General features: G+C 40.4%; 14 protein-coding genes across 14 annotated transcripts; 7 read left to right on the plus strand and 7 right to left on the minus strand.

Moving 5' to 3' along the window:
- Positions 1 to 88: 88 nt before the first annotated feature.
- WALSEDRAFT_58023 (hypothetical protein) lies at positions 89 to 2,018 on the plus strand (the record flags this gene model as incomplete). The annotated part of the gene is made up of 3 exons (XM_006959217.1): positions 89 to 141; positions 196 to 827; positions 872 to 2,018. Exons 1-3 carry the CDS (start codon positions 109 to 111, stop codon positions 2,016 to 2,018), a joined length of 1,812 nt encoding a protein of 603 aa, XP_006959279.1. The 5' UTR covers positions 89 to 108.
- A 471-nt stretch (positions 2,019 to 2,489) lies between these two features.
- On the minus strand, positions 2,490 to 2,856 carry WALSEDRAFT_65171 (hypothetical protein; the record flags this gene model as incomplete). Its single annotated transcript, XM_006959218.1, has 2 exons — positions 2,490 to 2,744; positions 2,791 to 2,856. The coding sequence occupies 2 exons, from the start codon at positions 2,854 to 2,856 to the stop codon at positions 2,490 to 2,492; spliced, it is 321 nt and encodes a 106-aa protein (XP_006959280.1).
- A 1,337-nt stretch (positions 2,857 to 4,193) lies between these two features.
- WALSEDRAFT_60830 (hypothetical protein) lies at positions 4,194 to 6,469 on the plus strand. The gene is made up of 2 exons (XM_006959219.1): positions 4,194 to 5,020; positions 5,066 to 6,469. Exons 1-2 carry the CDS (start codon positions 4,392 to 4,394, stop codon positions 6,357 to 6,359), a joined length of 1,923 nt encoding a protein of 640 aa, XP_006959281.1. The 5' UTR covers positions 4,194 to 4,391; the 3' UTR covers positions 6,360 to 6,469.
- Positions 6,470 to 6,542: 73 nt separating this feature from the next.
- On the minus strand, positions 6,543 to 8,419 carry WALSEDRAFT_20010 (MFS general substrate transporter; the record flags this gene model as incomplete). Its single annotated transcript, XM_006959112.1, has 7 exons — positions 6,543 to 6,941; positions 6,991 to 7,281; positions 7,330 to 7,643; positions 7,725 to 7,978; positions 8,025 to 8,043; positions 8,088 to 8,186; positions 8,233 to 8,419. 7 exons carry the CDS (start codon positions 8,417 to 8,419, stop codon positions 6,543 to 6,545), a joined length of 1,563 nt encoding a protein of 520 aa, XP_006959174.1.
- Positions 8,420 to 8,868: 449 nt separating this feature from the next.
- WALSEDRAFT_60831 (L-arabinitol 4-dehydrogenase) lies at positions 8,869 to 13,612 on the minus strand. The gene is made up of 10 exons (XM_006959220.1): positions 13,569 to 13,612; positions 13,373 to 13,519; positions 12,121 to 13,325; positions 11,901 to 12,074; positions 11,628 to 11,852; positions 10,717 to 11,579; positions 10,568 to 10,672; positions 10,455 to 10,523; positions 9,429 to 10,409; positions 8,869 to 9,381 (listed from the first exon to the last, which is right to left on the minus strand). Exons 9-10 carry the CDS (start codon positions 10,081 to 10,083, stop codon positions 8,873 to 8,875), a joined length of 1,164 nt encoding a protein of 387 aa, XP_006959282.1. The 5' UTR covers positions 10,084 to 10,409; positions 10,455 to 10,523; positions 10,568 to 10,672; positions 10,717 to 11,579; positions 11,628 to 11,852; positions 11,901 to 12,074; positions 12,121 to 13,325; positions 13,373 to 13,519; positions 13,569 to 13,612; the 3' UTR covers positions 8,869 to 8,872.
- WALSEDRAFT_54968 (NAD(P)-binding protein) lies at positions 9,455 to 11,392 on the plus strand. The gene is made up of 4 exons (XM_006959221.1): positions 9,455 to 10,409; positions 10,455 to 10,523; positions 10,568 to 10,672; positions 10,717 to 11,392. Exons 1-4 carry the CDS (start codon positions 10,352 to 10,354, stop codon positions 11,346 to 11,348), a joined length of 864 nt encoding a protein of 287 aa, XP_006959283.1. The 5' UTR covers positions 9,455 to 10,351; the 3' UTR covers positions 11,349 to 11,392.
- Positions 11,336 to 13,612, minus strand: WALSEDRAFT_58028 (hypothetical protein). Its single transcript, XM_006959222.1, has 8 exons — positions 13,569 to 13,612; positions 13,373 to 13,519; positions 13,009 to 13,325; positions 12,749 to 12,944; positions 12,121 to 12,684; positions 11,901 to 12,074; positions 11,628 to 11,852; positions 11,336 to 11,579 (listed from the first exon to the last, which is right to left on the minus strand). The coding sequence occupies exons 1-8, from the start codon at positions 13,599 to 13,601 to the stop codon at positions 11,391 to 11,393; spliced, it is 1,845 nt and encodes a 614-aa protein (XP_006959284.1). The 5' UTR covers positions 13,602 to 13,612; the 3' UTR covers positions 11,336 to 11,390.
- A 182-nt stretch (positions 13,613 to 13,794) lies between these two features.
- On the plus strand, positions 13,795 to 14,630 carry WALSEDRAFT_20015 (NAD(P)-binding protein; the record flags this gene model as incomplete). Its single annotated transcript, XM_006959113.1, has 2 exons — positions 13,795 to 14,456; positions 14,504 to 14,630. 2 exons carry the CDS (start codon positions 13,795 to 13,797, stop codon positions 14,628 to 14,630), a joined length of 789 nt encoding a protein of 262 aa, XP_006959175.1.
- Positions 14,631 to 15,477: 847 nt separating this feature from the next.
- WALSEDRAFT_60832 (PH-domain-containing protein) lies at positions 15,478 to 18,453 on the minus strand. The gene is made up of 4 exons (XM_006959223.1): positions 18,403 to 18,453; positions 18,158 to 18,307; positions 15,902 to 18,111; positions 15,478 to 15,856 (listed from the first exon to the last, which is right to left on the minus strand). The coding sequence occupies exons 1-4, from the start codon at positions 18,405 to 18,407 to the stop codon at positions 15,585 to 15,587; spliced, it is 2,637 nt and encodes an 878-aa protein (XP_006959285.1). The 5' UTR covers positions 18,408 to 18,453; the 3' UTR covers positions 15,478 to 15,584.
- A 291-nt stretch (positions 18,454 to 18,744) lies between these two features.
- Positions 18,745 to 19,742, plus strand: WALSEDRAFT_69673 (RNA-binding domain-containing protein; the record flags this gene model as incomplete). The annotated part of the gene is made up of 2 exons (XM_006959224.1): positions 18,745 to 19,267; positions 19,317 to 19,742. The coding sequence occupies 2 exons, from the start codon at positions 18,745 to 18,747 to the stop codon at positions 19,640 to 19,642; spliced, it is 849 nt and encodes a 282-aa protein (XP_006959286.1). The 3' UTR covers positions 19,643 to 19,742.
- A 264-nt stretch (positions 19,743 to 20,006) lies between these two features.
- On the minus strand, positions 20,007 to 21,301 carry WALSEDRAFT_60833 (WD40 repeat-like protein). Its single transcript, XM_006959225.1, has 2 exons — positions 20,203 to 21,301; positions 20,007 to 20,157 (listed from the first exon to the last, which is right to left on the minus strand). Exons 1-2 carry the CDS (start codon positions 21,196 to 21,198, stop codon positions 20,041 to 20,043), a joined length of 1,113 nt encoding a protein of 370 aa, XP_006959287.1. The 5' UTR covers positions 21,199 to 21,301; the 3' UTR covers positions 20,007 to 20,040.
- A 134-nt stretch (positions 21,302 to 21,435) lies between these two features.
- On the plus strand, positions 21,436 to 22,188 carry WALSEDRAFT_20081 (hypothetical protein; the record flags this gene model as incomplete). The annotated part of the gene is made up of 1 exon (XM_006959114.1): positions 21,436 to 22,188. A coding segment is annotated over one exon (753 nt), but the record flags the coding sequence as incomplete, so codon positions are not given.
- A 109-nt stretch (positions 22,189 to 22,297) lies between these two features.
- WALSEDRAFT_47258 (glycoside hydrolase) lies at positions 22,298 to 24,022 on the plus strand. Its single transcript, XM_006959226.1, has 5 exons — positions 22,298 to 22,382; positions 22,478 to 22,502; positions 22,548 to 22,652; positions 22,698 to 23,022; positions 23,066 to 24,022. Exons 1-5 carry the CDS (start codon positions 22,364 to 22,366, stop codon positions 23,912 to 23,914), a joined length of 1,323 nt encoding a protein of 440 aa, XP_006959288.1. The 5' UTR covers positions 22,298 to 22,363; the 3' UTR covers positions 23,915 to 24,022.
- Positions 24,023 to 24,690: 668 nt separating this feature from the next.
- Positions 24,691 to 25,324, minus strand: WALSEDRAFT_51990 (ribosomal L18ae protein family; the record flags this gene model as incomplete). Its single annotated transcript, XM_006959227.1, has 3 exons — positions 24,691 to 24,799; positions 24,847 to 25,234; positions 25,282 to 25,324. The coding sequence occupies 3 exons, from the start codon at positions 25,322 to 25,324 to the stop codon at positions 24,691 to 24,693; spliced, it is 540 nt and encodes a 179-aa protein (XP_006959289.1).
- Positions 25,325 to 25,785: the final 461 nt, after the last annotated feature.

The raw sequence follows: 25,785 nt of genomic DNA on the forward strand, positions 1-25,785 counted from the left end.
AAAGATTCTGTTGCGCGTTTACTTATATAGGTAAATTTATAATAAATTACACGTACATCATCTCTTGTTACACGACCATCACGCTTATAAATCCGAAGAGTGGGAGAAATGGGGATTAAGGATGTCCCAGAAGTGATAGAAGTGAGCATTAATTGGTAGAAGATAAATAATTGATTCTAACTCAGTCCACCTTAGACGAATTCGGAAGCTGCACTCAATGGACATGTTCACAATCTATCAAGCATAAATTTATACGAGAATGAAGATAATTGGGATAAAATTGAGCATTCCATTAAGTTATTATTAGCAATAACCAAAGGTGGCGCGTATAAGTATGATAAATATTTCGAAATATTACGTACACATTCGGATGGTTTAGTTAGGGCACTCAATAGTGATAGATCGCGACTTATGAGCTGCGCTGTAGATACATTAGCAGGTATAGCCCCTCGTCTTGGTCATAAATTCGATCACTTTACTTTTACTTTCATACCTACATTAATCAAGTTAACTTCAAAAAGCACGAAAATATATGTCGTTAAAGCTAAAAAGGCTCTAATTACTATTATTTCTACGACGCGATTAGGTTCAATATTAGGTCATTTGAGGAATGGTAGTGATGATAAAGCTCAAACGATGCGTTTAGCTGTAGTAGAAGCACTTTACACTGCTATGGAAGTTTACGATGTTGCTGTACTTCGTAGTCGGATTGCTGATATTGAAACTGTAATGAAGGGTGGCGCGACAGACTCAAATGCGGATGTCAGAGCAGTCTCAAAGAAGATCTTTGGAATGTATACTGAGAAGTTTGACGAGAGAGTTGATCAGTAAGTTTACCATATACCTAGAATTTATTTGACATGCTTTACAGATTCACAGATCCTCTGACACCTACTATAAGAAAGTACTTACAGATTGCACCACGAAATGCAAATGCGATGAACGCCAAAAAGGCGGCACCGATGCGACCACTTCGTGAAAAAATTGAGAAAGTCGAGAAAGTTGAGAAAAATGGCGAAGAAAGACCACTGTCAAGCAGTACAGGTGGGCCGTTACGTCCACCCCATGTCAGCTCTAGTATAAACACAAACAATAACCATGATGCTGGTGCTGTAAGATTTTCGAAATCGACATCAGCAGCTACGCATTCTCAGACTGCACCATCACGATCATTATCTTCCTCCACCCATGAACAACATCAGCCAGGACCATCGAGAGCCGTCAGTCAAAAACCAGCCGAGAGACCGCGAAGCACTACGCCAACAAATACAGCGCCAAATACAGGTACGGGCGCACGAAGACCCTTGTCAAAGACCTCTGCCTCTAGTGGTGCAGGTGGTGCGAGACGGCCAGCTGCTGGTGTCGGCTTGTCGAGGCGAGTTGAGAAGCCAAACGAGGCCTCTACACCTTCAGCAGCAGGCTATACACGTTTTGCTGTCAAACCTCTACCTAACAAAGATTCGACTGATAAGTCAACTGGCAGAACGATGGCTGCAGGTGTTAGAGCCAAAATACTCAACATACAAGAGCGTAATACAATCAAAAGGAAAGGAAGTGATAATAATGTGGATAAAGAGAACGAAGAATCCAATGATAATGGAAAAGGAAACGACGAAGCTCAAGATAAGACATCCCAGTCGAGAGAAAGTGATGATAACTCAACTGTGAAGACTAGACCTACCACTACAAAAGTGTTGACTCAGAATAAAAATAAAAGGAATGAAAAGACTACAAACGCACCTACGAAAGTTGTAGAAAGGAAGCGCGTTGTATCATCAAAGCAAAACAATCTAAAACAACCTGTAAAAAAGACGGAGGATCCACCAAAAGTCCCAAGCAATAAGCCGCCACGTATAACTAAACCGCCAGTACCAAAGTTCATCCCAGTCAAAAAGAAATCACCGCCAAAACCACCTACAGAAGTAGCTGAGAAAGCTAAAGATATACCTCTGCCACAAGCTGATGATGAAGAACTCGCGTCTTTATTTGCAGGTCTCACTGTCACAACTGAAGAGTGAAAAGGTAATTGTTATTGTTGCGCATATTGTTATATTTTATAGAATACACATGTTATACTTAATATAAAGATATTAGCAAAAAAATTGTTCGAAGAATCATTAGGCATTATAGACAACAGCGAATATTTTACTAGGTTACGTTAAAATTCCTTTGGAGTCAGCTTGTATTGAAGAATTAATCGCTTTACGCTCAGTTAATGCATGTCTCAGTTTCTCGAAGAACTGTGGAATTGTACGAGATTAGTCTGTTAAACAGCGTTTCTCAAGATTTTCTTTTGCAATTTAAACCTCGATACTACGAAAGCTTAACACTTTTGTACAGCAAATGATCACATCCGAAGGACCTTGAAGACAGATTAGAAGACAGAGAAAGATGAGATTTCTAGAATCAAAATTACAAAGTAGATAGAATAATGATAGCACAACTACATCCTGTAGGTATGCGACAAAAGTTCGTCACGTCAACGTCGTTTAGAGACCAGCTTGCAATGAAGAGATAGCAGCTTCACGCTTGGTTGGGGCAAGACCGAGGTTCTTGAGCAATTGTGGGACTGCAGCCTCTTGGTCTTGGGTCAAGCCGAGCTTCTCGAGGAGGTCTGGGACAGCTTCACCGTCACGCTTGGTTGGAGCGAGACCGAGGTTCTTGAGAAGTTGTGGAACAGCAGCCTCTTGGTCTTGGGTCAAACCGAGCTTCTCGACGAGGTCTGGGACAGTTTGGCCGTCACGCTGTAAAAATGTGAGCTGTTTGTTTATTTCTTACTTCTGGACTTACGGCGACCGGAGCAGCTGAGACTGAAGCAACAATGGCTGCTGATGCGGCAAAGATTGAGAATTTCATTGTTATTTACTTAAAGAGTGTATTTATGTTTTAAAAAGAGTGTGTGTTGACTGGCTTTGCCGTGAGTTGGTGGTGGTTGTTATGAAAGAGACGAAACGAACAGATGACTTTTATGACGAGGACCGCGAACCTTCTAAAAAGGATGATCGTGCGATGAGGAATTGAGGTACGAACATGCAGTTGCATTTAACACATATAACAAACATTGTTTACCAAAAAAATCCTATTTCTTGAATGCAAATTGCTTTTGCCATTCAAAATAACTCGATCGACACCAATTAATATCCTTTTTGGCTCATAATGCGGTATGGTTCCAATTCTCCCACCGCACAGACCACTGTGAAAATTTTGATCCTGTTTGTAAATTGAAGTAGATGTAACATCATACTTGAACAATATGTCTACATTCCACCCCAACTATCCCGATGAAGATATTTGTCTTCCTACAGCTATTAAAAGAAAAAAGCCTAGATCGCTCCACATCTAACTACCACCGAGTGTGATCATAAATAAAAAAATACCCCCGGACATTATCACTTTAAATGGTATATGCGTTGAATTATGAACATACTTTACATATAACAGCAAAACATCCCTGTGTTGGATGTGAGTCACATTTGACAGGGTCTCATGCGTAAATTGGGGCCGCTTAAAAATTGATCCTGCTAAGTGTAAACATTGGTGAAAAAAGATGGATTCATCAGAGTATGCATAACTCAATTGGTGATACCTAAGGTTTTTTGTTGCGTTGCTCATTGCGATCAGGACCTGATGTGACATTTCCATGACGTGTGTAATCAATCGATCAGTGGCTAGCCAGTGCTCAGGATGACAAATCGATGATAGTGTTATAAGCCAAATTTGAATGCACCCCGTAGTGAGATAAAGAGTAGCGATCTATGAGCGATACTCTATCTAAATCGTGATAGTGGCTTATATGTACTTTCGTGTAGTTTAAGTAAAGTGCCATTTACTTTTCAGAAGTTTAGAAGGTTATGGTAGTTCAGTATAAAGGAGGACGCTGCTGAACGCGGCTAACGAGATAACTCATGCCCGTATTACCCCTTAATATTTTGCCGATGATTATGCTCGCTAACACTGAGAGTTGAAATTAGCAGATGATAGAGGCATGCTTAGGGCTGACTTCCTAATTAGGAGATGTCATGCATACCTCCTGTTATAGCATTCCAATGATGTTGTAGAGAATGCTGGCGATTTAAAATAATTTAATAGATCGATGTAAAATAAGACAGGATAGCATATACAATCTGATGTATCAGCACGACTGATAAGCTGATAAGAGCCTATTAATTGATCGTCAACTACGACCGGCATAGCGTGGGAGAACGTAAGAGATTTAGCAATGCAGGTATTTCAGCACGGTGAAATATTACAATTACAACCTTATTTGTCTGTTTAATTTAACAGTCCAAAATAATTTAAACTTTTTATGACTTCACAGGGCGATCGAGGTCAAAGCACGGCAAAGTTTTGACTTCTCTGCGCTTGTCTTATTAATATCACCGTTACACCTAATGGAGTCAGGCGAAAACTCCCCTACGCAACTCGAACAGCCAATTCAACTACCTCAGGCAAATCAAGATTCACCTGCAGGAGAAGCCAGTCAGGATCGTAAACCAAGCCTCAAAGAACGCGTCAAAATAGCACAAGAAACCGCCAAAACGAACAAAGAAATCGTGCATGTTAAAGATGATCAAGGAAGAAGCTACAGCGTAGATATCAACCTCGAAGCTCAAGATACTGCCAACTTCCAGAATGATAAGCAACTTATTATTAATCCGCCTAAGCAGAGAAATGAACCGCACAGTCTTTATAGAGGCGATAATGTCGCTCCAAAACGCTTAAAAGCTGTCAGAGACCATAATAAAGAAACAGGCGGTCGTAGTATCATTCTCTGTCTTGACGGTACTGGTGATCAGTTCGATGATGATAACTCAAACGTCGTTAGATTCTTTAGAGCTCTTGCAAAAGATGAGCCAGAGAAACAGGTAGTTTATTATCAAAGCGGCCTGGGTACCTATTCCACCACCAAACGTGCGAATCCGGTTGCCAACAAACTTAGTGATTTAGGTGATATGGCTGTTGGTAGTGGATTAGGACAACACGTCCGTCAAGCATATACTTATCTGATGGAAAACTACAGGTAAATAAGGTTTACCAAATTAAGACATATCTGACACACCTTCAGATTTGGTGATAGAATTTGTATGGTAGGTTTCTCTCGTGGTGCGTACACTTGCCGTTGCTTGGCAGGTATGCTTTACAAAGTTGGACTTCTTCCTAAAGGAAATATTGAACAAGTTCAATTTGCCTATGATATGTACAAAGACAACAGTACACACGGATTTGATCAATCAAAATTCTTCAAGTCAACATTCTGTATCAACGTTGATATTCACTGGATTGGTGTCTGGGATTCAGTTTCTTCAGTCGGTTTCTACCCCCGTGAATTGCCGTTTACAAACGATAACCACCTAGTAAAAACTTTCTGTCATGCTGTAGCATTGGATGAGCACAGATGCAAGTTTAAAGCTGGTCACTGGTCTCACGAAGAAGAAACTGAAAAGCGTTCCGATGGATGGTTCCATCGTCGTCACAAAGAGAACAAGATCAACTTCGGCGAACATAACGTCAATGAGATCGAGGAAGATGACAAGGACAAGGAAGAAGAGGTCGATCCTTGGGAGAAGGTCGAAAAATTGAGACAGGGACTCTTCACAAGGATTGACGAACTCCGCCAACAAACAGCTAAATCACGTTTTAACACAAAGCGTGTTAACGTGGATAGTATTGATAAATCTAACCCTGAAATTCAATCTCTCTTACAGCAACTCTACAAGTTGCCAGTCAAGCATGATTCGTTTGCTGATGACGAGGAAGAGGAAATCAAACATAAGACGAAAGTGAAGGAAGTTTACTTCATCGGTGCACACGCTGATGTTGGCGGTGGCTCTGTTCCGAACAACACCAGAAACTCATTAGCAAGGATTTCATTGCGTTGGATGTTCAGACAGGCATTCAAGGCTGAGACAGGGATTATCTTCCAAACCCACTTACTTGATTATCATGGATTAGATATCGGAACTCTCTATCCAATCGTCAAGCCTAGACCAGAGGCTCATTACAAAGTTCCAGATGAGTTCCCACAAATGCCAAACCTTAAGGATGTTCCAATTGAGCGTTACGATCGTTCGAAGTTGTCAGAAGAAGATGAGGATGTCCTCGATAGTCTTTCATGTATAAATGACCAACTCGAGCTGTCAAAGATCTGGTGGTTACTCGAATACTATCCTCAGATGGAGGTCTACCAAGATGGCACTGGTAAATTCAGAAAGCGTTTCACTATGAACAGAGGAAACTATAGAGCGATTCGTGGTTCAAATGTCAAATTCCACAGAACCGTTGACATACGTCAAAAGGCACTAGACTATCAAATTAAAGCACGTATGCAAGATTCATCTGAAGCCCGTTGGGTCTACTAAACGTGACATAAATAAGACGCATTCAATACCTTCTAAAGCTAATCAATCACGGAATTACGTTAATTTTATTTTTAATTAGTTTGCTTGTTAATACTTTATACGATCATTAATATATTTCATTCGCTTACTTTATTCTCATTGAGTGAAATGAAGTCTAATTCAAATTTATATTACAGCATCCATTCATGCATACTCCGTATGCTTGACATGACTTTTTTCTTCGCGTATTTGATGCTTCACAGCTGTGGACTCCTTCTCCGCTGCTAAGACCTGCGCAAATTTTGATGCTTTGCGCACTTGTGGACCATATTTATAAAGGAAAAAGACGGGTATTGCAACGACTATACCAATGCAAGCCAAGATAGTTGTAGGGTATGTCAACGTGTTTGGCTCTGCAAAGTATTCGTAAAATGGAACTGAGAACATGGCTGATATACCAGCAAGCATATCTCTTGCGAACCCATTACTACCTGTTGCAGAAGCGGAATAGGGACCATAAGCCAGTACCATGTAATCTATGGTAGCCATGTAGATGTTGTAATTAGCTATACCAATCAATGCAGCAAAAAACATTGGTCCAAACTCGAATAATGTTAGAAAAAGCTTTATTTTGTAAACATGCAGAGCTTACCCAATGGACTGACCTCGAAGGTCCTAAACTTGTCCATGCAAATCCGAACAATCCGATAGGCTCTAAGAGCACTGTACAGACTAACCAGAACAATCTACTCTCTGGATTGACTGAATTTGGATCTTTTCGTCTTTTAAGTTCGTCCCGTCTGATCCAAGGGAGGAACATAGCCCATGCTAAAAAGTATGCGACCATGATAGGAATGAATGCAAGACCAACTTGATATGTTTCAAATCCCCATTGCTGGAAAACAGGGCCATATGATTCCAAGAAAATGAAAATTAGCATATCCTTGTGGCTGTTAAGTTATGATTTTGATGGATAAGGAACATCGCTTACAGAAAATCCAGATAGAAGTGAACAAAATAGAACAATGGGCTCAGTAACCATCATACGAAATGGACGAATCCAAATGTCACAAACACTCTTAACAGTGATGCGATTAGTGATGACCTCGTTTGGACCATAGTATGAAGTTCTTCCTTCTTTGCGTCTTCTCTTTGCTTCCTTATCTAAAAGGATAGAACAGCGTGTCTCAGGCACTGTGAAAAAGTGGATCACTTGCGCTGCTCCTCCCCAAATCAACTGAATCCAGAAGGTCCACCTAAACATGTCAGCTGAAATCCGATAGTACTTTTTTGACATACCTCCAACTAGGGCTTGGAGCGAATTGCTGAATGAAACCACCAACTTTGTAGTGTGAGATTTTGAAACATACATATATATCCACTCACTGATCGGACCAATTGCACTACCAGCAACACTACTGAGTACGACATAGTTTAGTCCATATTGTTGTGTTTCAGCAGGCCAGAGATCAGCAACCATGCCAAGTGTGACACTTCCACCAGCCGAGGAGAGCCCACCCAAGAAGCGGCCAACGACCATTGTCCCAAAGTTTGGCGCTAGACTACACATTAATGCCCAGATATTAACGAAGAATAGTGATAGTTGTAATACAGGCCATCTACCGTATTCTTCTGACCATCTGGAAAAGCGCGTTAGACAAGGACATAATTTGTCTCAGCACCTACGGTGCCCATAATTCACATCCTGGTTATTGTTAACAATACTCAATGATGTATACTACTACCCACCGAAAGCATAAGCAACAAGGAATATCATCTGTCCTACACGAGCTGCTTGTTGAGAGATGTTCCATTCTTCTGACATGCCTTCGACGGCGTTTGAATAGACTACGTTCGAACATTAAAAATGTTTGAAATACGCAAAAGGCCTTACCAGATGTGTTAAAATTCATAGAGTATTGGATAAATGCAATAACTGTGAGGATATACCATTTTTTGGGTGAGGAATAGGCAAAAGCTGTAGCTTCATACGCAGCATCTTCAGTGAGAACTATTCTGCCATCTGCAGTTTTCTTTTCAAAGTAAAGCTCCTCCTTATCAGTGACATCTTCTGGTGTCATTGAATCCTTGTCGGGCGACTTGTTATCAAATCGAGAGGGCATCGCTAATCTTCGCCTTATAAATGTAACATCGAAAGGTATATATGGTCGATCATATATATTTGTTCTCGGTGATGAGCCGTGCATCACTTGACCTCGCGTTAGTCATAGAAGATTTTCACTCGGACAGCTCCCAGCTTGGCCTTATTGGTCCAGGTAGATTAATACTAACGGATTTTATCATATTAACCCAATCTATATTGATAGCTTATCTTAAATTGAAGTTTCTAAAGATGACAAAGGATAATTTTAAAATCCAACGGACATATATAAAAATTTAAAAATACCGAGCATGTAAAGCCTTATACACTTTACGATTATTATCCAAGTCATTTCAGACATATTCAGTTAAAAGATTTCTGTTTTACGAAATCAATGAAAAATTTATAAATGTACAACAATCTATATTTATCCTTAATCATGTACTTGAACCTTAATCGCACCGCTTCTTGGATCCGCTGCGGTATTAAAAGCGTCCATAGCATCCTCTAAATCAAATCTATGGGTGACTAGTGGCTTGAGGTCAATCATTCCGTCTGCTACACATCTAATTGATCTGGGATATTGATTTGCATATCTGTATTGGTATTGGAGGTCGATTTCGTTGGCTGAGAGGTGCATGAAGGGAATGCTTTGCAAATTCTTACCAACACCGATGATGAAGACCTTTCCACCGAATGTCATAGAGTAGATTGCGGCGTGTATACTGCTTTCAACACCTGTACATTCTAACGCTAAAGTGAGCTTCATGTCGGCTTCCTTCTTTACTCTTTCAGCAACTTCTTGAGGTGTTTGGCCCTTCTCGATCAAGATGGTTTTGACAGATGGTACTAACTTCTTTGCGAATTCGAGACGTGATGGTGACAAATCGGTGATGAGTGGAATAGCACCGGCGGCCTTGGCGGCAAGAAGGGTGACGAGACCTGTTGTGTTTGTTAAAGTGGTAAGACTTCAAATTTTTACGACATACCGATTGGACCAGCTCCTGCGATGAGTACACCATCACCTAAACGTAAGCCACTACGGTAAATACCAGCCATTGCAACTGTAAGTGGCTCACAGAGCGCACCTTCCTCATATGAAACATTATCTGGTAATTTGTGAAGCCAAGCGGCCGGATGCAAATGATAGCGGCTCATTGTACCAAAGTGTGGTGGAGTGGAAAAGAAAATATCATTTTCACAAGCGTTATAGCGGCCAATCTTGCAGAAGTGGCATTGTCCACATGGAATACCCGCTTCGATGGCGACTCTATCGCCAACCTTCCATTCAGTTACACCTTCACCAACTCTAGATACTTCACCAGCACTTTCGTGACCACATCCACAAATAGAACGGACGACCATATCGCCGATGTGTCCATGTTGTGAAAAGTGTACGTCACTTCCACAAATACCGGTTGCTCTCACTTTAACTTCAACTTGCCCTGGTGATGGATCCAAACGTGGCTTCTCAACGAACTTGTTAACGTGGTCGACATCGTAACAAAGTGCAATGTTCTTTCCAGTACCTTTGGCTGGCTTCTCCTTCAAAATCTTGAACTCTGGGTGCTCAACAATTCTCTTTGGGTCATAAAGTTGTCTATCTGACATTTTGGCTTTCGAAGTAGTAATAAAAAGATACATATGCTCGCTTATGTACTTCTCGGGGAACTTCCGAGTTTGTCATCGCTTAATACGTCACGTTCATGAGTTTGATAAAGATTGCTTTGGTCATAAAAATGAATTTCGGTTGATAAATAAGAAGGCAGCGGATCTCTCCAATAAAAACTAATTAAATATCTATCCTTCTTCATGAATATCGGAAGTCTCCGTCTTGACTAAGATGAAACATAATATTTAAGAGAAATTTAATGGAAGGAGGCTCTGATTATTAATTCCATTAACATCGAACATGGCATCAAATCTACAAGCATCTTCTCTCTTCAACATAGAAGGATGGGTTACAGTTGGTGAGTAAACTGCTTCTTTTAACCGGCAGAGTTGACGGATTCTAGTTACTGGTGGTGGCAGTGGCCTAGGAAAGATGATGGCTACATGCTTAGCTCAAAATGGTGCTAGAGTTTGTGAGTGTCTCTTTATGATTATGAGGAAGCTAAATATTTGTCAGACATTACCGGTCGTCGCTTTGAAAAACTACAAGAGACAGCATCCACTTACACAGACAGGATCTTCCCTGTTGCTGCCGACTCAACAAAAAAAGAAGACATCCAATGTGTGTGTAGAAAGGCATTATGAGCTATTGCTAATTTTTGTCAGCTATCATCAAATACATCAGCCAAAGAGAGGATCATGTGGATCTGCTTATCAACAACAGTGGTGTATCGACTGTGAAGGCTGATTTGGATGCTAATCGTTCATCAGAAGCAGTTTCAAAAGCAATGTTTGAGCAGAGCTTTGACGATTGGACAAGTCCATATGCTATTAATGTAGCTGCTATTTACTTCACAACTGCTGCTTTCATTCCACTTCTCACTGCTACTCAAAAGCACAGAGGTGAATCAGGAAACGTCATTAACGTTACGTCGGTTTCTGGTATCATTAAGAACAGCCAAGGTGGTCAATTCTCATACAACGCATCAAAAGCTGGAGCAGTTTCTCTCACAAATCAGTTAGCGTTAGAACTCGCTCGTCCACATCTCGGTATCAGGGTAAACCAGCTCGCTCTTGGATACTTCCCATCTGAGATGAGTCCAATCCTTCCAGGTGACAATAAAGGTGAGTATCAGAGTAAATGGAACATCCCATTTGGCCGTCCTGGACATGCAGCGGATCTCTCAAAGGTTATACTCAATTTGGCTACAAACGGATATATGAGTGGTAGCATTGAAGTAGTTGATGGTGCTTATATTCTCGCCTCTGACAATGTAGATCTGAGCAAATATGTATAAGCTTATCTATTTCCCTGTAATAGATATATAAATATTTTCTATCTAATTGAATGCACTACCGTTTAATATTGAATCAATAATTATGCCGTTTAATGGTGGGAGGTTAAAATCATTCAAACCAATGAGAGTATCATTTGAATTACCTCGTATGGACTTTAACATATCTTCAACGATCTCGTCATTCTGCTCGAGTTGGTCTTTTACGTTTATGCCGAGTGTTCTACCGGTCGACTTTTGAGTTGTTTAGCATTGCTTTAATGAAAAGTCTTCGTAACTCACAATAGACTCCTGTGTTTCTACAAATGTATCATCAGAGAGCAATTCAGATGCTTTTAGAACTTGTATGAGTAAATCGAACGCTCTAGCATACAACTGATTCCTATGCTCTTGATTTCTCAATATCAAAGCACCTTTCTTGAGATAGTCGAGATCAGACTCATAGAGTTCACCATTTATTCTGCTTTCGCAGCAACTAAGTACTAAAATTATCGTCGCAGAAAATACCTGCGTGTGTTTTAGTGCCTGTTATGCTAACCTGATAAATAAACTCACGCTCCAGTCTGTCATGCAATCATTCCATTGATAAGCAATCTTCCTGTCGAGATAAACATTAGCGAAAGTCGTGATAACTGATCTCGCTGCATTTGCGCATATCATTAAACTTTTCAGTTGGAATTTGCTACTGCTGTGATCTGGCCGCGGAAGAAATGGCTTATACATGAATATCTTTGATTATGTCAAAAACGATATAATAAAATCAATCAGCACTCACTTGTATGTTGTTAAAGAGGACGCGTAGGTTGCTCTTTAATTGAAAAATCGTATCATCGGAGTCATTTTCTGTATTACGAATAGAAAAAGTTGGATGCACTTCTTTCAACCATTGATGTAATTTTGCATTAAGCGAAGCAATATCATTCACGGTTACGATCAAATCTTCTCCTCTGTTAGACTTTCTAAATTTATAAAGCTGCTGAATGACTTCGCCGTGGATTTTACAGAGTTTCAGATATTCTTTGATGTATACTAAATTAATATCGTTGTCAGGGCATTCATTAGGACTTATAGCTGATGGATATTGAAGATACATATCATCGTCTTTCATTAGAGTAGGTCTCCCAAAACAAGCTGTGTGTGCCCTATCTAGTATGTACAACATCCAAGTTGCACGCTTGCCTAACTCTTTTTCAATTGGATTCTCATGTTCACTAAGCCATGATAAGTGCAAACCTCGATTCTGGACAAGTAGAAGTGTGAGACCGTGTACCATCCACGTGTTTTTCGATTGTGCACCTTTTTGTATATACACTTGTAGTAGAATAAGCGTCTGAATATCCTCCAAAGAAGTTGTTTTAAAGGTAAAATCAGGCAAATTCAGTCTTACTCAAATTCAGTCTTACTTTCTCATAAAAGCTAAATCCAGCCAAGAATCGCAGATGTTCCTTTCCAGGGACCAGAACTCGTGTGTCATCCGAAAACATTGCACCTAGTGCACATACGAGGGATAGAAGCCTTGAAAATCCTTCCTCTAAGCGTCGAAAAGGAATGCTATTCTTAAAATGTGTTTCATCAAGCAAAGGTAGTGTTCGATTGACCCTATTAAAGTAAATGTCAATGAGATGGTTTATCATATTCTCATCCTGTGTGTATAGACTGTCACTGGAATGACTTCTGTTTAGCTCTTCTATCCAATCTTCTACCCAAAACTCTGGTCTCTTCCCTTTTAACAATGTCTGGGGGATCAAGATTTGTGTACAAGAAGACACGCTCAAATAAGCCCCTCATTGAGGCCTTCCCGTAATATCGCTTTCCACTCATATCACCGGGAATATACAATCCGTCTATGTCCTTCGCGACTTGATCATCTTGTAAGTCTTCCCAATCATTGCTGGGTATTGTCTCGATTGGTGAATAGTATTGAACATTACTGGATGTGCTTGGAGTGTTATTGTTTGTAATATTCCTCAATTGAGCCAACTGTAAGAAATTGAGTGTTGGATTGGTTGAGTACGTTGTACACCCACCTCTTGTTCGAGTTTATTGACGTAATTTATATTGTAATACTTTTTCGGTTCTGTGCTTTCATATGTACACTCTATATGCTTACATATTGAACACTTATCAGGATAGATACCATCGCACTTCACTTTCTTACGTCGACAGCCGTCACACTTGAACATATCAGGTTAGATTTTAACGTGGCAAGTATTGCATACACACTGCTCGAGTTTTCATCTTGCTCGCTTTCGGCATAATGGTGTGATGTGAAGAAGAATGTATATCCTGAATGACTTTAATTATACGCATATACTTTTGTCTATTTTCCTGGCTTACCTCTTCCTCTAGAAACCCCTCGGTGAGTTTTACCGTTCACGGCAATATACACCGGTATTATCTATATGACGTCGCTGTGGAAGTTATTATTGTTTGAAATACAACCATCAAGATGTCATTAGTAGGTAAATCAGTGTTTATAACTGGAGCATCCTCTGGTATTGGTGCGGCTCTAGCAAAGCAATTAGTAGTAGCTGGTGCAGATGTCTACCTCTTTGCTAGATCAACAGACAAGCTAAAAAGCCTTGCTGAAGAAATAAAACTTCAAAATTCCGAAAAAAAAGCTCAAGTAGCATTTTCACAAGATGGTGATGTTACACAGTATGATAAAGTCAAGAAAGCCGTCGATGAGTGTATAGCTGCATTTGGAAAGATTGACATACTTATAAACAATGCTGGACTGGCTTTAGGTGCACCAAGACGTTTCCACGAGCAAAGTTTAGAGGAAATTCAAACAGTGAATGACGTAAACGTGATGGGTGTGTATTGGGCAACTCATGCAGTACTTAACGGATCAATGATTAAGAATAATAGCGGTACAATACTCAATGTTAGCTCAATTACCGGTCTCAACGCACCTACGTTCCCAGGTGAGGCGACATACCATGCGTCGAAGACTTCCTTGGAGGGATTCTCAAATGTATTGAGACATGAGTTAACCGGAACGGACATAAAGGTTCTGGTAATCAGACCAGGTTGTGTTGAGACGCATTTCCATGAACAGCGTGTCGGATATGACAAGAAACTCTACGATGATTTCTTCTCTGGCTTTGAGTGAGTTTCGATTTTAGTTATAAGGCCGTCATTGACGAACATGACAGACAACTTACGGCTGATGAGGTTGCTGAAGGCGCGATATCAATGCTTAGTACCTCCCTGAAAGTCTCAATAAATGCTTTGAATATCATGCCTACTCGTGAGTATCATGAGAAGATATCATTTTGCTAACCATGTACAGCTCAACGCGGATACATCAATGACACTACGTGGAATGCACGCCATGGTATCCAACGTTAATTTTCTTATGAACCTGTTTCACCTATGACTTCTGAGCGAAGATTTTCCAAACCAATTTCATCAATTGAAATATGTCTGAATGTTGAATTTGAATAAATAAAGGTTTTGCTCAGTTATACTCTCATCTGTGACATTATTGGCTTTCTTTTCGTTTTATCTGCCGCCATGATTTCAAATAAACAGATTACTCAGTTGCAACCGCAACATCCGATTTTCTGAAAGTAGCTCATCTCTCATTCAAATGCTTGAAGCCTTTGTGAAAGTCCTATACAGATCGTAGTCAGTGTTCGTTCGACCATTTGGCTAAAATATTATAATACTCTTGGACCTCTCCTCGAGACAAGAAATTCGGCGCTAATACGCAGTAGAAATCCAGAAAGTATCACTATAGTGTTTTGCGGCTGATGTTAATGTAGGTTTTTTTTAGCTGGAAGATGAAAAGTTTCACTTTTCGTCCAAGGGAAGCGTGAGTCGAAACGCTGATTCACATTGAGGATTAACAATTTTGTATGTAATACTGTTCCTTCGGGTGACTTTTTAATTTCAATTGCATCGACAATAATAAACATTTTAATGACAAGTATAAATATTAACATCAGCATACATTATCTACCCCTCTTCCTACTCAAAGCAGAGAAATCTTAAGTTACATCATAAACAAGAGCTAATTATGTATGAGAAATAAAGTAATTAAGTATTGAACAAATCGATAGGGGAACTACCGGGTATAGAAGAATTATCTAATACAGATGTTGTAATTACTGTGAAAAAAATGAGCGTGGTTGACATATTTGCCAATAAAGCAAAAAAAATTGTAAAAATGATAATTATAAACAATATCCAATGTGAGGCTTGTTTGTCTGCAAATCTGAGCGCTAAAATTATCTAGAAATCTTTCTCTCGATCATCATTACCGAAGCTGCTTGAGAGATTACCAAATGAGCTGGTCGTCATTCTTCTTTTATCATTAGGTGTATCAGGTGCGCCAGCCATCAAAACCCTTGCATCCTCTGGTGAGAGACTATCAGGATTGTCACGTACATTAGCCCTCTGTACTCTCTCCCTTGAGCCAGGTGATGGTGGCCTTGGTGGTGGGAACATAGTCTGTGCTTGGTCAAGTGGGATAGTAGGAATAGTGCAACTGGAAACTACGGGTGCTGAGGTTTTGTTAGAAAAGCAATTTTTATTTATAAACTACGTACCGTGGACATCTCTAACGATGGATGCCTTCATGAGGGCATTCATCCATTCGCGTGATACTGATTTCTCTTCAGATGCGAAATAATGGACGTCTTTTTCACTTTCATGCACGATCTTGAACGCAAAGTTATTACGTGAAGAGTTGGACTCATCATTCATAACTCTAAATCCATTAAGTTGTATGAATCCTTTAAGTTGTTTGTCATTTTCGTTCTTAAGGTAGAATAATTGAGATCCCTTGAGAACAAAGTAACGCATCTTCCATCCATATCTATCACCGCGTTTCTTCATCCATCCTTTACAATCGCATCTGCCAATCTTTTGGAGAGCTGTACCTTCACGTTCTTGGAAGTTCGTGATATCAACAACTGACCTTCTTTTATCGGATGAAATTGAAATAGTATCAACGAATTGCGAATCATTTTGAGCAGTCTGTGGAGATAAACTTGAACGAGTGGAGGCACCACTGCCATTCATATTCCTAATTGATCTCTTTGAACCTAACAAACGAGATGCTGAGAATGGTTTGCGGGATTTCTCTTCAGGTGAGTTTGTATCATTGGAGGCACCAGAGTAACGAGGAGCTGGTTTACGAGGGTTGCCTTTCGATCCTACGCCGAAAAATGCTGAAGTATCAGAGGTGTGTTTTTTAGCAGCAGATGAGCGCGGTGAATGCATAACTGGCGAGTGTGTCGTCGATCCACTGAACGCACGCTTGAGCGATGCAGTAGCTGATCCAGCTTTTGGAGAATCCGTTTGATTTGGTACCTTTTCTGGTACAGCTATTACTTGATCATGCTCACGTTCTGGTTCTTCAGGTGTTTGCTCCAAAACTCCTGAATTCTTATGTGAAAGCAGACCAGATCCTGTTCTTTGAGCGAAGGATGTTGGACGTGATGGCATGTCCTCATTCAGATCAACTGGTGAAGCTACGGATGTTGTGTAATTGCCTCCACTTGCGTTCCGCATTGATGATGTTTCACTACCTGGTCTGCCGGTGGATGCTGACTGTGGTTGCGAGTGTTGGACATCAAGACCAGCCTGGCTGCGTAATTCCTTAATTGCATTGGCTATCTTAACTCTCTTTCCAAATGCGATGATGTCAATTTCCTTCAAAGATGCGGCATCCATTTCGATGAGGACGTCACCCGAGATTTCGTGTTCTCTGAGTTTATCCTTAATTGAAGTGTCGAAGCCCTTACTTACGGCCCATTCTATGACTCTTTCAACAGACCATTGTTCAACATTTTCATATGAATTGCGTGAATTACTTGATTTTGAAGTCTCTTGTGATGCGCGTTGTGTATTTGCAATCGCGGTGTTGACAGGTGGAAGTGATGAATGAGAAATTGGTTTGCTAGCTTTTTGTGTAGAGTTTGAGTCATGCTTGTAATCTCTCGAATCATGTTTGTAATCCCTTGAATCATGTTTCTCACGTTTGTTATCCCACTGTGCAGATCCCGAATCACGTGGGTTATTCTCAATTGGTTTGATAGTTGGCGTAGGATCATGAGCATTGAGTGGATACGACGATGGTATCGAGGGCTTTTTGAAATCCTGTTTATCATCGACCTCACCAGTAGGTGTGTAAGTATTCTTTAAACCAGATGGTTTACTTTGAACTGGTTGGCGGGGCATCATAGCATCAAGTGGAGATTCTGGAATGACCTCCGCAGGATCTTTGGAAGGTACTAGTAGTTCATTTCTTGGTGCTGTTGCAGTGTGAGGTGTCGTATCTTCATCACTATCCTCGCCGAATTCTAAGCTAGTTGGTGCATTATTTGATCCATTAGCTTGAGCATTCTTCTTTGCGAGAAGAGAGCGTGCTTTTGCATTCACCTCATCATCGTCATCATCTGTGTTGTCATCAGTCGACACTGTAATTTGGGATGACGTCTTAGAATTCGTTTGTTCAACAATAGGTGCGAGGAGCTGTTTGTCTTGACTGTCATCATTTAAGGAGTTGTTCGATCCTTTGTGAGGGTCGTCCACGTTGAACTCATTTATTGCGTCTTGTATTTCCGTCATTGTAGCTTTCATATCATCTTTCGGAGTATTCGAAGGTGTATTTCCTGGTTGCGATTGCTTTCCTACTTTTGTTTCGCCGGTTGCAGCACTAATTGGAGCTATACCTGGTGCTATAGGTCTTGCCCAGGATGTGTATGATTCTGGGAAGAGACCTTCTTTGCCATCTTCGTTTACACCGACCCACCTGGTTTTACATTAGGGTATGTAGAGTGCATGTGCTCTCAACTCACCAGCCATCTGAATATTCCTTGTCAGTTTCCAGAACTCTAATCTGTTGACCACATTTGAAGCTAATCTCATCGCCAACTTCAGCGTCAAAGTCAAACATGGCATAGATAGAGAATCCTGTTTCATCTAAATTATTTGGAGGCGTTCCAAAGCTGTTGAATGGTGAGAAGATGTGAAGTAAGCAAGCAAGTAACGTACCTGGAGATGAAGAGTAAGTTTAGACAGAATAGATAGCATATAGACTCACGGCATTGTAGATTTCGTATATTTCTAAGTAGTTATTATCAACTCCCAAAACCGGATGATGGTAGTTATAACGCAAGAACGGGAAAGTGGAGATGAGCGATGAGCGATCTAGCTCTTAGCCGATAGTATATATCTACTGTAAAATATAATAAATCACCTAATCACTCTTCTTGAGGGTCTCCCATTTCGGCATCTCTGAAGTAGTGCAGCTGTACAACGCATAAAGAAGAATAATTAAATAAATAAATAATAAAAGGAACTATGAAATAACGATATTTTAATAATAAATTATGTTCTTTTATTAAAAAAATTACATCTTCAACCTTCATTCCATACGATCACTATGGCAGATCAAGAATTCAACGAGGAAGCTGGCTGGGGTGAACCAGAAGCCACTAATGACTTCGCAGACGCTCCACCACAATCAGAGAATGTCGATGACGAAGTACGTGGACGTCCACTCTCACGTTCACCACCTCCAGCTGAGAGATACTCTCCTCGTCCGTTATCCCGTTCACCACCACCACCAAGAAGATCACCACCTGTTCCAAAGCGCCGCAATGAGAACCCACCAGAGCCTAACGAAACTCTCGGTGTATTCGGATTATCCATTAGAACTCGTGAGATCGATTTAGAGGATGAGTTCAACAGATTCGGTAAAGTTGAAAAAGTTACTATCGTATACGATCAACGCTCTGAGCGCTCACGTGGATTCGGTTTCATTAAGATGGCTACCATCGACGATGCAGAGAAATGCATTGAGGCTCTCAACGGTATCGATATCCACGGTAGAAGAATCAGAGTTGATTTCTCTGCTACTAAGCGCCCACACAGCCCAACACCAGGTCAATACATGGGTGTAAAGCGTAAGTTTAATGTCTCAGTGAGTGGTAGAGAAACTAAAAATTTTCATAGGCTTCGACGAGCGTCGTTATGATAGCCGCGGCCCACCACGTGATCGCTACCGTGGTCCTCCACGTCGTGACCGTGACGATTGGAGATCATCCAGACGTAGCCCACCACCAAGGAGACGCTACAGTCGCTCACCACCACCAAGACGCTCTTACCGTGATTATAGCCCACCTCCACCAAGATACAGTGGTAGACCACGCTCAAGATCCCCACCACCACGTGGTGGCTATGGTAGACGTTCACCTCCACCAAGGCGCTCTCCTCCTCCAAGACGCTACAGTCGCTCACCACCACCAAGACGTTACTCACCATCACCAGTTCGTGATTAAGGAAGGTAATGAAAATCTGCTTTTCTACTAACCTCTTTAGCTCTAAATTGAATCTATCCTAAAAAATTGCAAAATATTATAAGAACATTTCCCCTGTTTTCTTTCAAGTAATCAAGTTATACATATTCAAAAAAAAATATATATCCAAGGATGATCAAGCTGTATGTGAAGAAAGTATTTGAAGTGGTCAAAATTTGCTACATCAAAACTGAATGTGAAAACAATTTTGTACATTAAGAAAAAGCAAGGCGAAGAATTAACGCGAAAAAATGCCAGAAAAATAAACCGCGTCGTGTTCTACTTTGAATTAAACTATCATGTTATCTCACTTTGTGGGAATATTCTTGTAGATGCACACGTTTATAAAATAAGATGCGGATTTATAAATTACAAAATCATTAAAGGCTTTCCATTAATTCACCAAGGTACATTTTTGCGTCTTTGCCGCTTGAGACTATAATAGGTTCGCTTGGATGGATGTCTACTGCGTTGACTGTGCCAGTGTGACCAGGCAACTAAGGACTTTGTTAGTAGAATTTGGAAAGAGCGAAAGAACCCACTTTGTAAAGAATATTACCGGTTTCAACGTCCCATACAGTGACAGTTCTGTCTGCACTACCGACTGCTACGCGAGCAGCATCTTGTGTCCATGCGGGTTGAGTGTATACACCTTCAAATGATGAAACTGTACCATGAAGTACTCTATGAATTCTCGAAGGATCATTCGTAAACGGCCTGACATCCCATATCCTAACTGTAGAATCATTTGAACAAGAGAGGAGGTATTGACCAGTAGGTGATAATCTGAGGAAAGTGACAGTATCAGAGTGACCTCTCAAGGAATACAACTTGGAGTGTGTTTTGAGATCGTATGCGTGTATCTCATTGTCAAGGCCACCAATGAAGATTGTTGACTCATCATCTGACCATTCAATACTAATAACTGGGGCATTCCAGTTTATCACATGGAGTGGATGTTTCGATTCACTGTAATCCCAAATACAGATTTTGTTGTCATCACCTGCACTCGCCAGCAATTCATGGGAAGGATTCTTCGAAAGACTAATAGCATTAACGATGTCAGTGTGTTCCCTCAACCGCCTGATTAACTTTCCGGAGAAGGAATCCCATACGGCGATTGTGTTATCAGCTGAAGCGGTGATGATAGCGGGGTTTGAAGGGGAAGTGCGTGATAAAGCTAAACTAGTGATAGCTTGCTTGTGTGCGAAAGGGATATAGCCGAAGTTCTCGTTCGTATATGTTTTCCAGAGTGAGATAGATCTATCAGTGGATACGGCGACGAGGAAGTTTCCAGTGAGGTCGAATTTAACGGCGGTTATCTCGTCTGTGTGACAGCCTTCTAGCTTTATTATAGGCGCAGCGAGTTTAGAAGTTCGTTGGACGCTTCTGATGAGTTGGTTATCGCTGTCCTTCTTCTGTGAGAGAGCTAGTTGTTGAGTGTTTGGGCTGTTCAAACCGAGCTTATCTTCAAGATCAGATGATTTTACGCGTTTGCTTATAAGCTGGTTGCTATTCTCTGATATGCGTTTAGCCATAGTGACAGTCTGAGCTGTAGGAGTTAGCTAAGCAGTTGAGTTAATAAGCGAGTCTCTAGTCTATGAAAATAGATAAATAAGAATAAAATTTATTTATTATTTCTTATTTTGTTAAATAAAATAATTTTTTATCTTGGACCTTGTCTGCAAATCTGAGAACTTCCTTCCTTGCCTTGCCAAATTAACTAGGAAGAGTGAGAAAAATATATTCTAGAGACATAGCGCTAATATTCTACAGTGGGTGTAGATATTCGCCGTCACCACGTAAAGACGGGCAAGCGTACTGCCCCAAAGAGTGAGGATCCATACCTCCTCTTGTTGGTCCGTCTCTTCCGCTTCCTCGCTCGTCGTACAGACAGCCAATTCAACAAGGTCGTTCTCAGACGTTTGTTTATGTCTAAGATGAACAAGCCACCACTTTCAATCTCAAAGTTGGCCTACCTCTCTAAGAACTACCCTCAAGCCAAGCAAGGTGCTACCATCGTCAACGTTGGCCCTGTCACTGACGACAACCGCCTCTTGGAAGTTCCAAAGATGAGCATCGCTGCACTCAGATTCACAAAGACTGCACGCGCTCGTATTGAAGCCGCAGGTGGTGAATGCCTCACCCTTGACCAGCTCGCCCTTAGAGCTCCAACTGGCTCAAACGTCGTCCTTCTCCGTGGTAAGAAGACCGCTCGTGAGGCTAACCGTCACTTCGGTTTCGGTCCACACAAGCACAAGAAGCCATACACCATCTCAAAGGGCAGAAAGTTCGAGAACGCTCGTGGTAGACGTAAGTCACGTGCTTTCAAGGTATGTTCGCAACTTCTACTCCCCGCACTTTTTCTGATAAAATTTTTTAGGTATAAGCTAAGATTTGGCTACTCCACTTATGGCTTTTTTTGTACCGTCGATTTACAAATATTAAAGCACCCATCTTTCATATCTTTTGTGCCCTTTCGTGAGCAAGAGCGAGCGCTTTTGATAAGCTACTATCATCTTCTTTGATGAAACTTGCTGGTATTGTTTGTTTGCTGGTATCAGCTCTAGCTTCTGGCACGTCTATTCTCCAAAACAGAGCTCGTTTGTCTGCTATTCCTCGATGTACACACTCTAACTCCAAACAGCAGAGAAACTACCGCAAGGTTTCCACTGGGGAGCAGCCAGTGCAGCTTATCAAAGTATGTCTTATATACTACAGTGTATATAAATACTCATAGTTCCTCATAGTTGAAGGAAATACCGTGGGTCTATCACGCAGTAAACTACATCATCATACTCAGACTGCCCTAGAAAGGCGGCGGAAGAGGTCCTTCAATTTGGTAATCTATAAACTACTTATATTAATCCATATTCACATATATCAGGGACAAATTCTTCGCGGACGGAAAGCACTCTGCCGATGGTGCAACAGGTGAACCAGCTTCAGATAGCTATCACAGATATGCAGAGGATATAGCTTTACTTAAATCGTTAGTGGTTTCTTTATTATTTATTATCTTGCTCACCTGTATCAGATATGGTGCAACTGCATACAGATTCTCAATATCTTGGCCTAGAGTGATACCACGCGGGGGTAAGAACTCGCCTGTAAACCATGAAGGGCTTGCCTATTATAACAGACTTATAAATGAGATTATCGGGCAGGGTCTCACTCCATTTGTTACCATCTATCACTGGGATGCTCCTCAAGCATTAGAGGATAAATACGGTAGCTGGCTATCAGAACAGATAGTAGACGATTATGAAAGATACGCCCGTGTCTTGTTTGAAAATTTCGGTGATAGAGTCAAACACTGGATAACAATAAATGAGCCACTGACAATATCAGCTGAGGCATATGTGAGTATATATATAATTGATGAATATATCTAACAATACTCAGATTGTCGGTATTTTCGCACCAGGACATACGGATCTTACAGAATCTTATAAAGTAGCTAAAAACCAAATCATGGCACACGCAAGAGCATATCATGTTTACAAAAATGAATTTGCATCGCACCAACATGGTGAAATTGGAATAACATTGAACGGAAATTGGTTCGAACCGGCTGATAACTCTCCTAAAGCGAGAGAAGCAGCACAAGTTATGATGGATTTCCAATGGGGACTTTACGCTGATCCTATATACAAAAATGGAGACTATCCAAGATCCCTTCACGAACGTAATTCAGAATATTTATCATATTTCACACCAGAAGAATCAAAATATATCGCTCATAGTGCTGACTTTATGGGTATGAACGCATACACTTCTAGCGTAGCATATGGTAATGCTACTGATAACCCATCAACTGGTTATACCTATACCAGCTTTTGGTTCCCAAATGGTACGGCCGTTGGAGGAGAATCAAACGAAAGTTGGTTATGGGACACACCTTGGGGCTTTGAAAAGCTTTTGGTATACTTATGGGATAACTATCATTATCCAATATATATAACAGAGAATGGATTCTCTGCAAAGGATGAAAATAGTAAACCACTCAATGAACTAGTACAAGATTATGATAGAGTAAACTACCACGACGGCTACCTCAATGCTATGTTGAGAGCTATACATAGGGGTGCCGATATTAGATCCTATTTCGCTTGGGCTATAACAGATAATCTCGAATGGGCAAGTGGATATAGCTCTAGATTCGGTATCACACACGTAGATTTCGATACTCAAGTTCGTACTCCTAAACTGACTAGTCAGTTTCTAAAAGAGTGGTTTAAATGGCATTCATGAGGGATTTCTTGAGATGAACACAGGAGGTGTATTCCTTGAAGACCTTTTTGCTTTTCATTTACTTGACTTTTGTTGTAATACCATATTAATGCATTATCTTTGATCAAAGAAACGTAGTGTTTGAAAATTTTCAATCGAGGTCGGTGATGTCAAAAATTAATCAAAATAATTACAAAATAGTATTTTTTGAGTTTTTATAATTATAAAAGCTGTGTTTTTTAGTGCAATTTAGAGGGTACTTTGGGAGTTGTTAGACTTGGAAAACACAGCTACAAGCCTTATATACTCTCACGAATAATTGTATATGTCAAAGTAAATTGAATAATTTAAATTTCTCGGATCAATAGAAATAGCAAAATAATACACCTATTGTGGTTTCTATGTGTATCCGTTTCAATGAAACATCTACAAATGCAATATTTGAAGTTAGATTTATTAATCAAGTATCATTAAGGAGAATAGTTATTGTAGTATTAGTATAATGTAAATACTTATGCATTCTCAAATATCAGTTTAACTGTACATCACGTATTTCTTATCGTACGTTCACTTAAATGGCGAATCAATCAATAGACATTCTAGTGACAATAAAGAAGACAAATGCATAATTAGATAATTAATTAATGTTATCACTCAAAATCACTCAATTTCACACTACCAGAAATGACAGACGAGTGCAGACTAAAAAAAAAATCCTGTAAACCAATTGATTCGAAATAGTAAAAACCAGTTCACAAGTTCTGCCAAAGGGCATGCCGAGCCTAGTGATACCGAGCTTAAGCGAAGGTTGATGGACGCTTGGCTTGGAATTCGCTTCTGAAGTTTTTGTTTCTGTTGTGAGCGAGTGGGAACTTGAGGTTCTTTTGGAGGAGTTGACGGATGTATCTGTAAAATATGTTAAGAAATGGTATTGTAAAAAATTCTCCACATACGGTCTACGGACATCCTCAGTCTTCTCGATCTCAGCAACACGGAGAATTTGAACAGAGCGGAAACGAGCTCTGTGTCTAGCAGCCATGTCTTGGTAGAGAGCGTGTACGGCGTCGACACGTGATAATTCACGGAATTCCTTGTACATGTTGTGAATACCTGAACGTGAGTCGTATCTCAACCAAATACCGAAGTTCTTTGGCTTGAGTGGCTTCTTCTCGCTGATAACGTTAACAGAGACGATTTCACCGGTACCCTTCTTCATCTTTCTGTATTGACCAACGAAGTACCAGAAACGTGACTTGGCGACGACCTCGTTTGGTGCAAAGATTCTCATTCTGTAGAGCTTAGGAGTTGGATCAACTTCAGTCGGAAGTCTACGTCCAACGACTGTGGAGTGTTAGTCTATGTATATTTTCGACTTTGCTAGTACACACCTAAATACTCTGAGAACTTGTGTTGACGGCTAACACCAGGCATTCTATAACGTAAAATTAGATACGTTTATTTAGTCTGTCTTTTCTTCTCACCTTGATCAAGACGGTCGCTGAGCAAGAGGTGGGTTGAGAGGAGCAAGTTTTTAGAGAGAAGGTCATCACATTTTCAATTCTAAGATAAATAAATAAATATTAATAAATAAATAAATAGTACGCCATATTTTATTCAATTCTGTTATTTTATTTTATTATTCCATTGTCTTCTTTAATTCGCAGCTAGATACTCAGCTGGTGATTAGATTGTACGAGGATTTATTGTACACCACCGTAATATGCTACTATTATACTATTCTATTGTAGACTCCCGTTCTATTCAGTCTGTGTATAGTCTATCTCTTCTCTCATAGAGTAAGAGAAGATGATTAGACAGATGGTTTAATAGCTCGATAGTTAGTTATTTACAATATATAAACACACACAATATTTTTACACCTAAAATCATAT

Source organism: Wallemia mellicola (genome assembly GCF_000263375.1).
Source record: "Wallemia mellicola CBS 633.66 unplaced genomic scaffold WALSEscaffold_15, whole genome shotgun sequence".
Lineage (NCBI taxonomy): Eukaryota > Fungi > Basidiomycota > Wallemiomycetes > Wallemiales > Wallemiaceae > Wallemia > Wallemia mellicola.

Bases quoted from the DNA above. Each gene is read 5' to 3' on its own strand.
- WALSEDRAFT_60830 (XM_006959219.1), top strand. From the start codon at position 4,392: ATGGAGTCAGGCGAAAACTCCCCTACGCAACTCGAACAGCCAATTCAA. The intron at 5,021-5,065 runs GTAAATAAGGTT...ACACACCTTCAG, and splicing joins TATCTGATGGAAAACTACAG to ATTTGGTGATAGAATTTGTA.
- WALSEDRAFT_60831 (XM_006959220.1), bottom strand. From the start codon at position 10,083: ATGTATCTTTTTATTACTACTTCGAAAGCCAAAATGTCAGATAGACAA. The intron at 9,382-9,428 runs GTATGTCGTAAA...CAAACACAACAG, and splicing joins CGCAGGAGCTGGTCCAATCG to GTCTCGTCACCCTTCTTGCC.
- WALSEDRAFT_54968 (XM_006959221.1), top strand. From the start codon at position 10,352: ATGGCATCAAATCTACAAGCATCTTCTCTCTTCAACATAGAAGGATGG. The intron at 10,410-10,454 runs GTGAGTAAACTG...GACGGATTCTAG, and splicing joins AGAAGGATGGGTTACAGTTG to TTACTGGTGGTGGCAGTGGC. The intron at 10,673-10,716 runs GTGTGTGTAGAA...AATTTTTGTCAG, and splicing joins AAAAAAAGAAGACATCCAAT to CTATCATCAAATACATCAGC.
- WALSEDRAFT_58028 (XM_006959222.1), bottom strand. From the start codon at position 13,601: ATGCCGAAAGCGAGCAAGATGAAAACTCGAGCA. The intron at 12,945-13,008 runs GTGACAGTCTAT...TTACTTTAATAG, and splicing joins GCTAAACAGAAGTCATTCCA to GGTCAATCGAACACTACCTT. The intron at 11,853-11,900 runs GTGAGTTTATTT...AAACACACGCAG, and splicing joins ATTGCATGACAGACTGGAGC to GTATTTTCTGCGACGATAAT.
- WALSEDRAFT_60832 (XM_006959223.1), bottom strand. The intron at 18,112-18,157 runs GTGAGTTGAGAG...ATGTAAAACCAG, and splicing joins AAGGAATATTCAGATGGCTG to GTGGGTCGGTGTAAACGAAG. The intron at 15,857-15,901 runs GTACGTAGTTTA...ACAAAACCTCAG, and splicing joins CATCGTTAGAGATGTCCACG to CACCCGTAGTTTCCAGTTGC.
- WALSEDRAFT_60833 (XM_006959225.1), bottom strand. From the start codon at position 21,198: ATGGCTAAACGCATATCAGAGAATAGCAACCAGCTTATAAGCAAACGC. The intron at 20,158-20,202 runs GTGGGTTCTTTC...CAAAGTCCTTAG, and splicing joins CCGGTAATATTCTTTACAAA to TTGCCTGGTCACACTGGCAC.
- WALSEDRAFT_47258 (XM_006959226.1), top strand. The intron at 22,503-22,547 runs GTAATCTATAAA...CACATATATCAG, and splicing joins GGAAGAGGTCCTTCAATTTG to GGACAAATTCTTCGCGGACG. The intron at 23,023-23,065 runs GTGAGTATATAT...AACAATACTCAG, and splicing joins CAATATCAGCTGAGGCATAT to ATTGTCGGTATTTTCGCACC.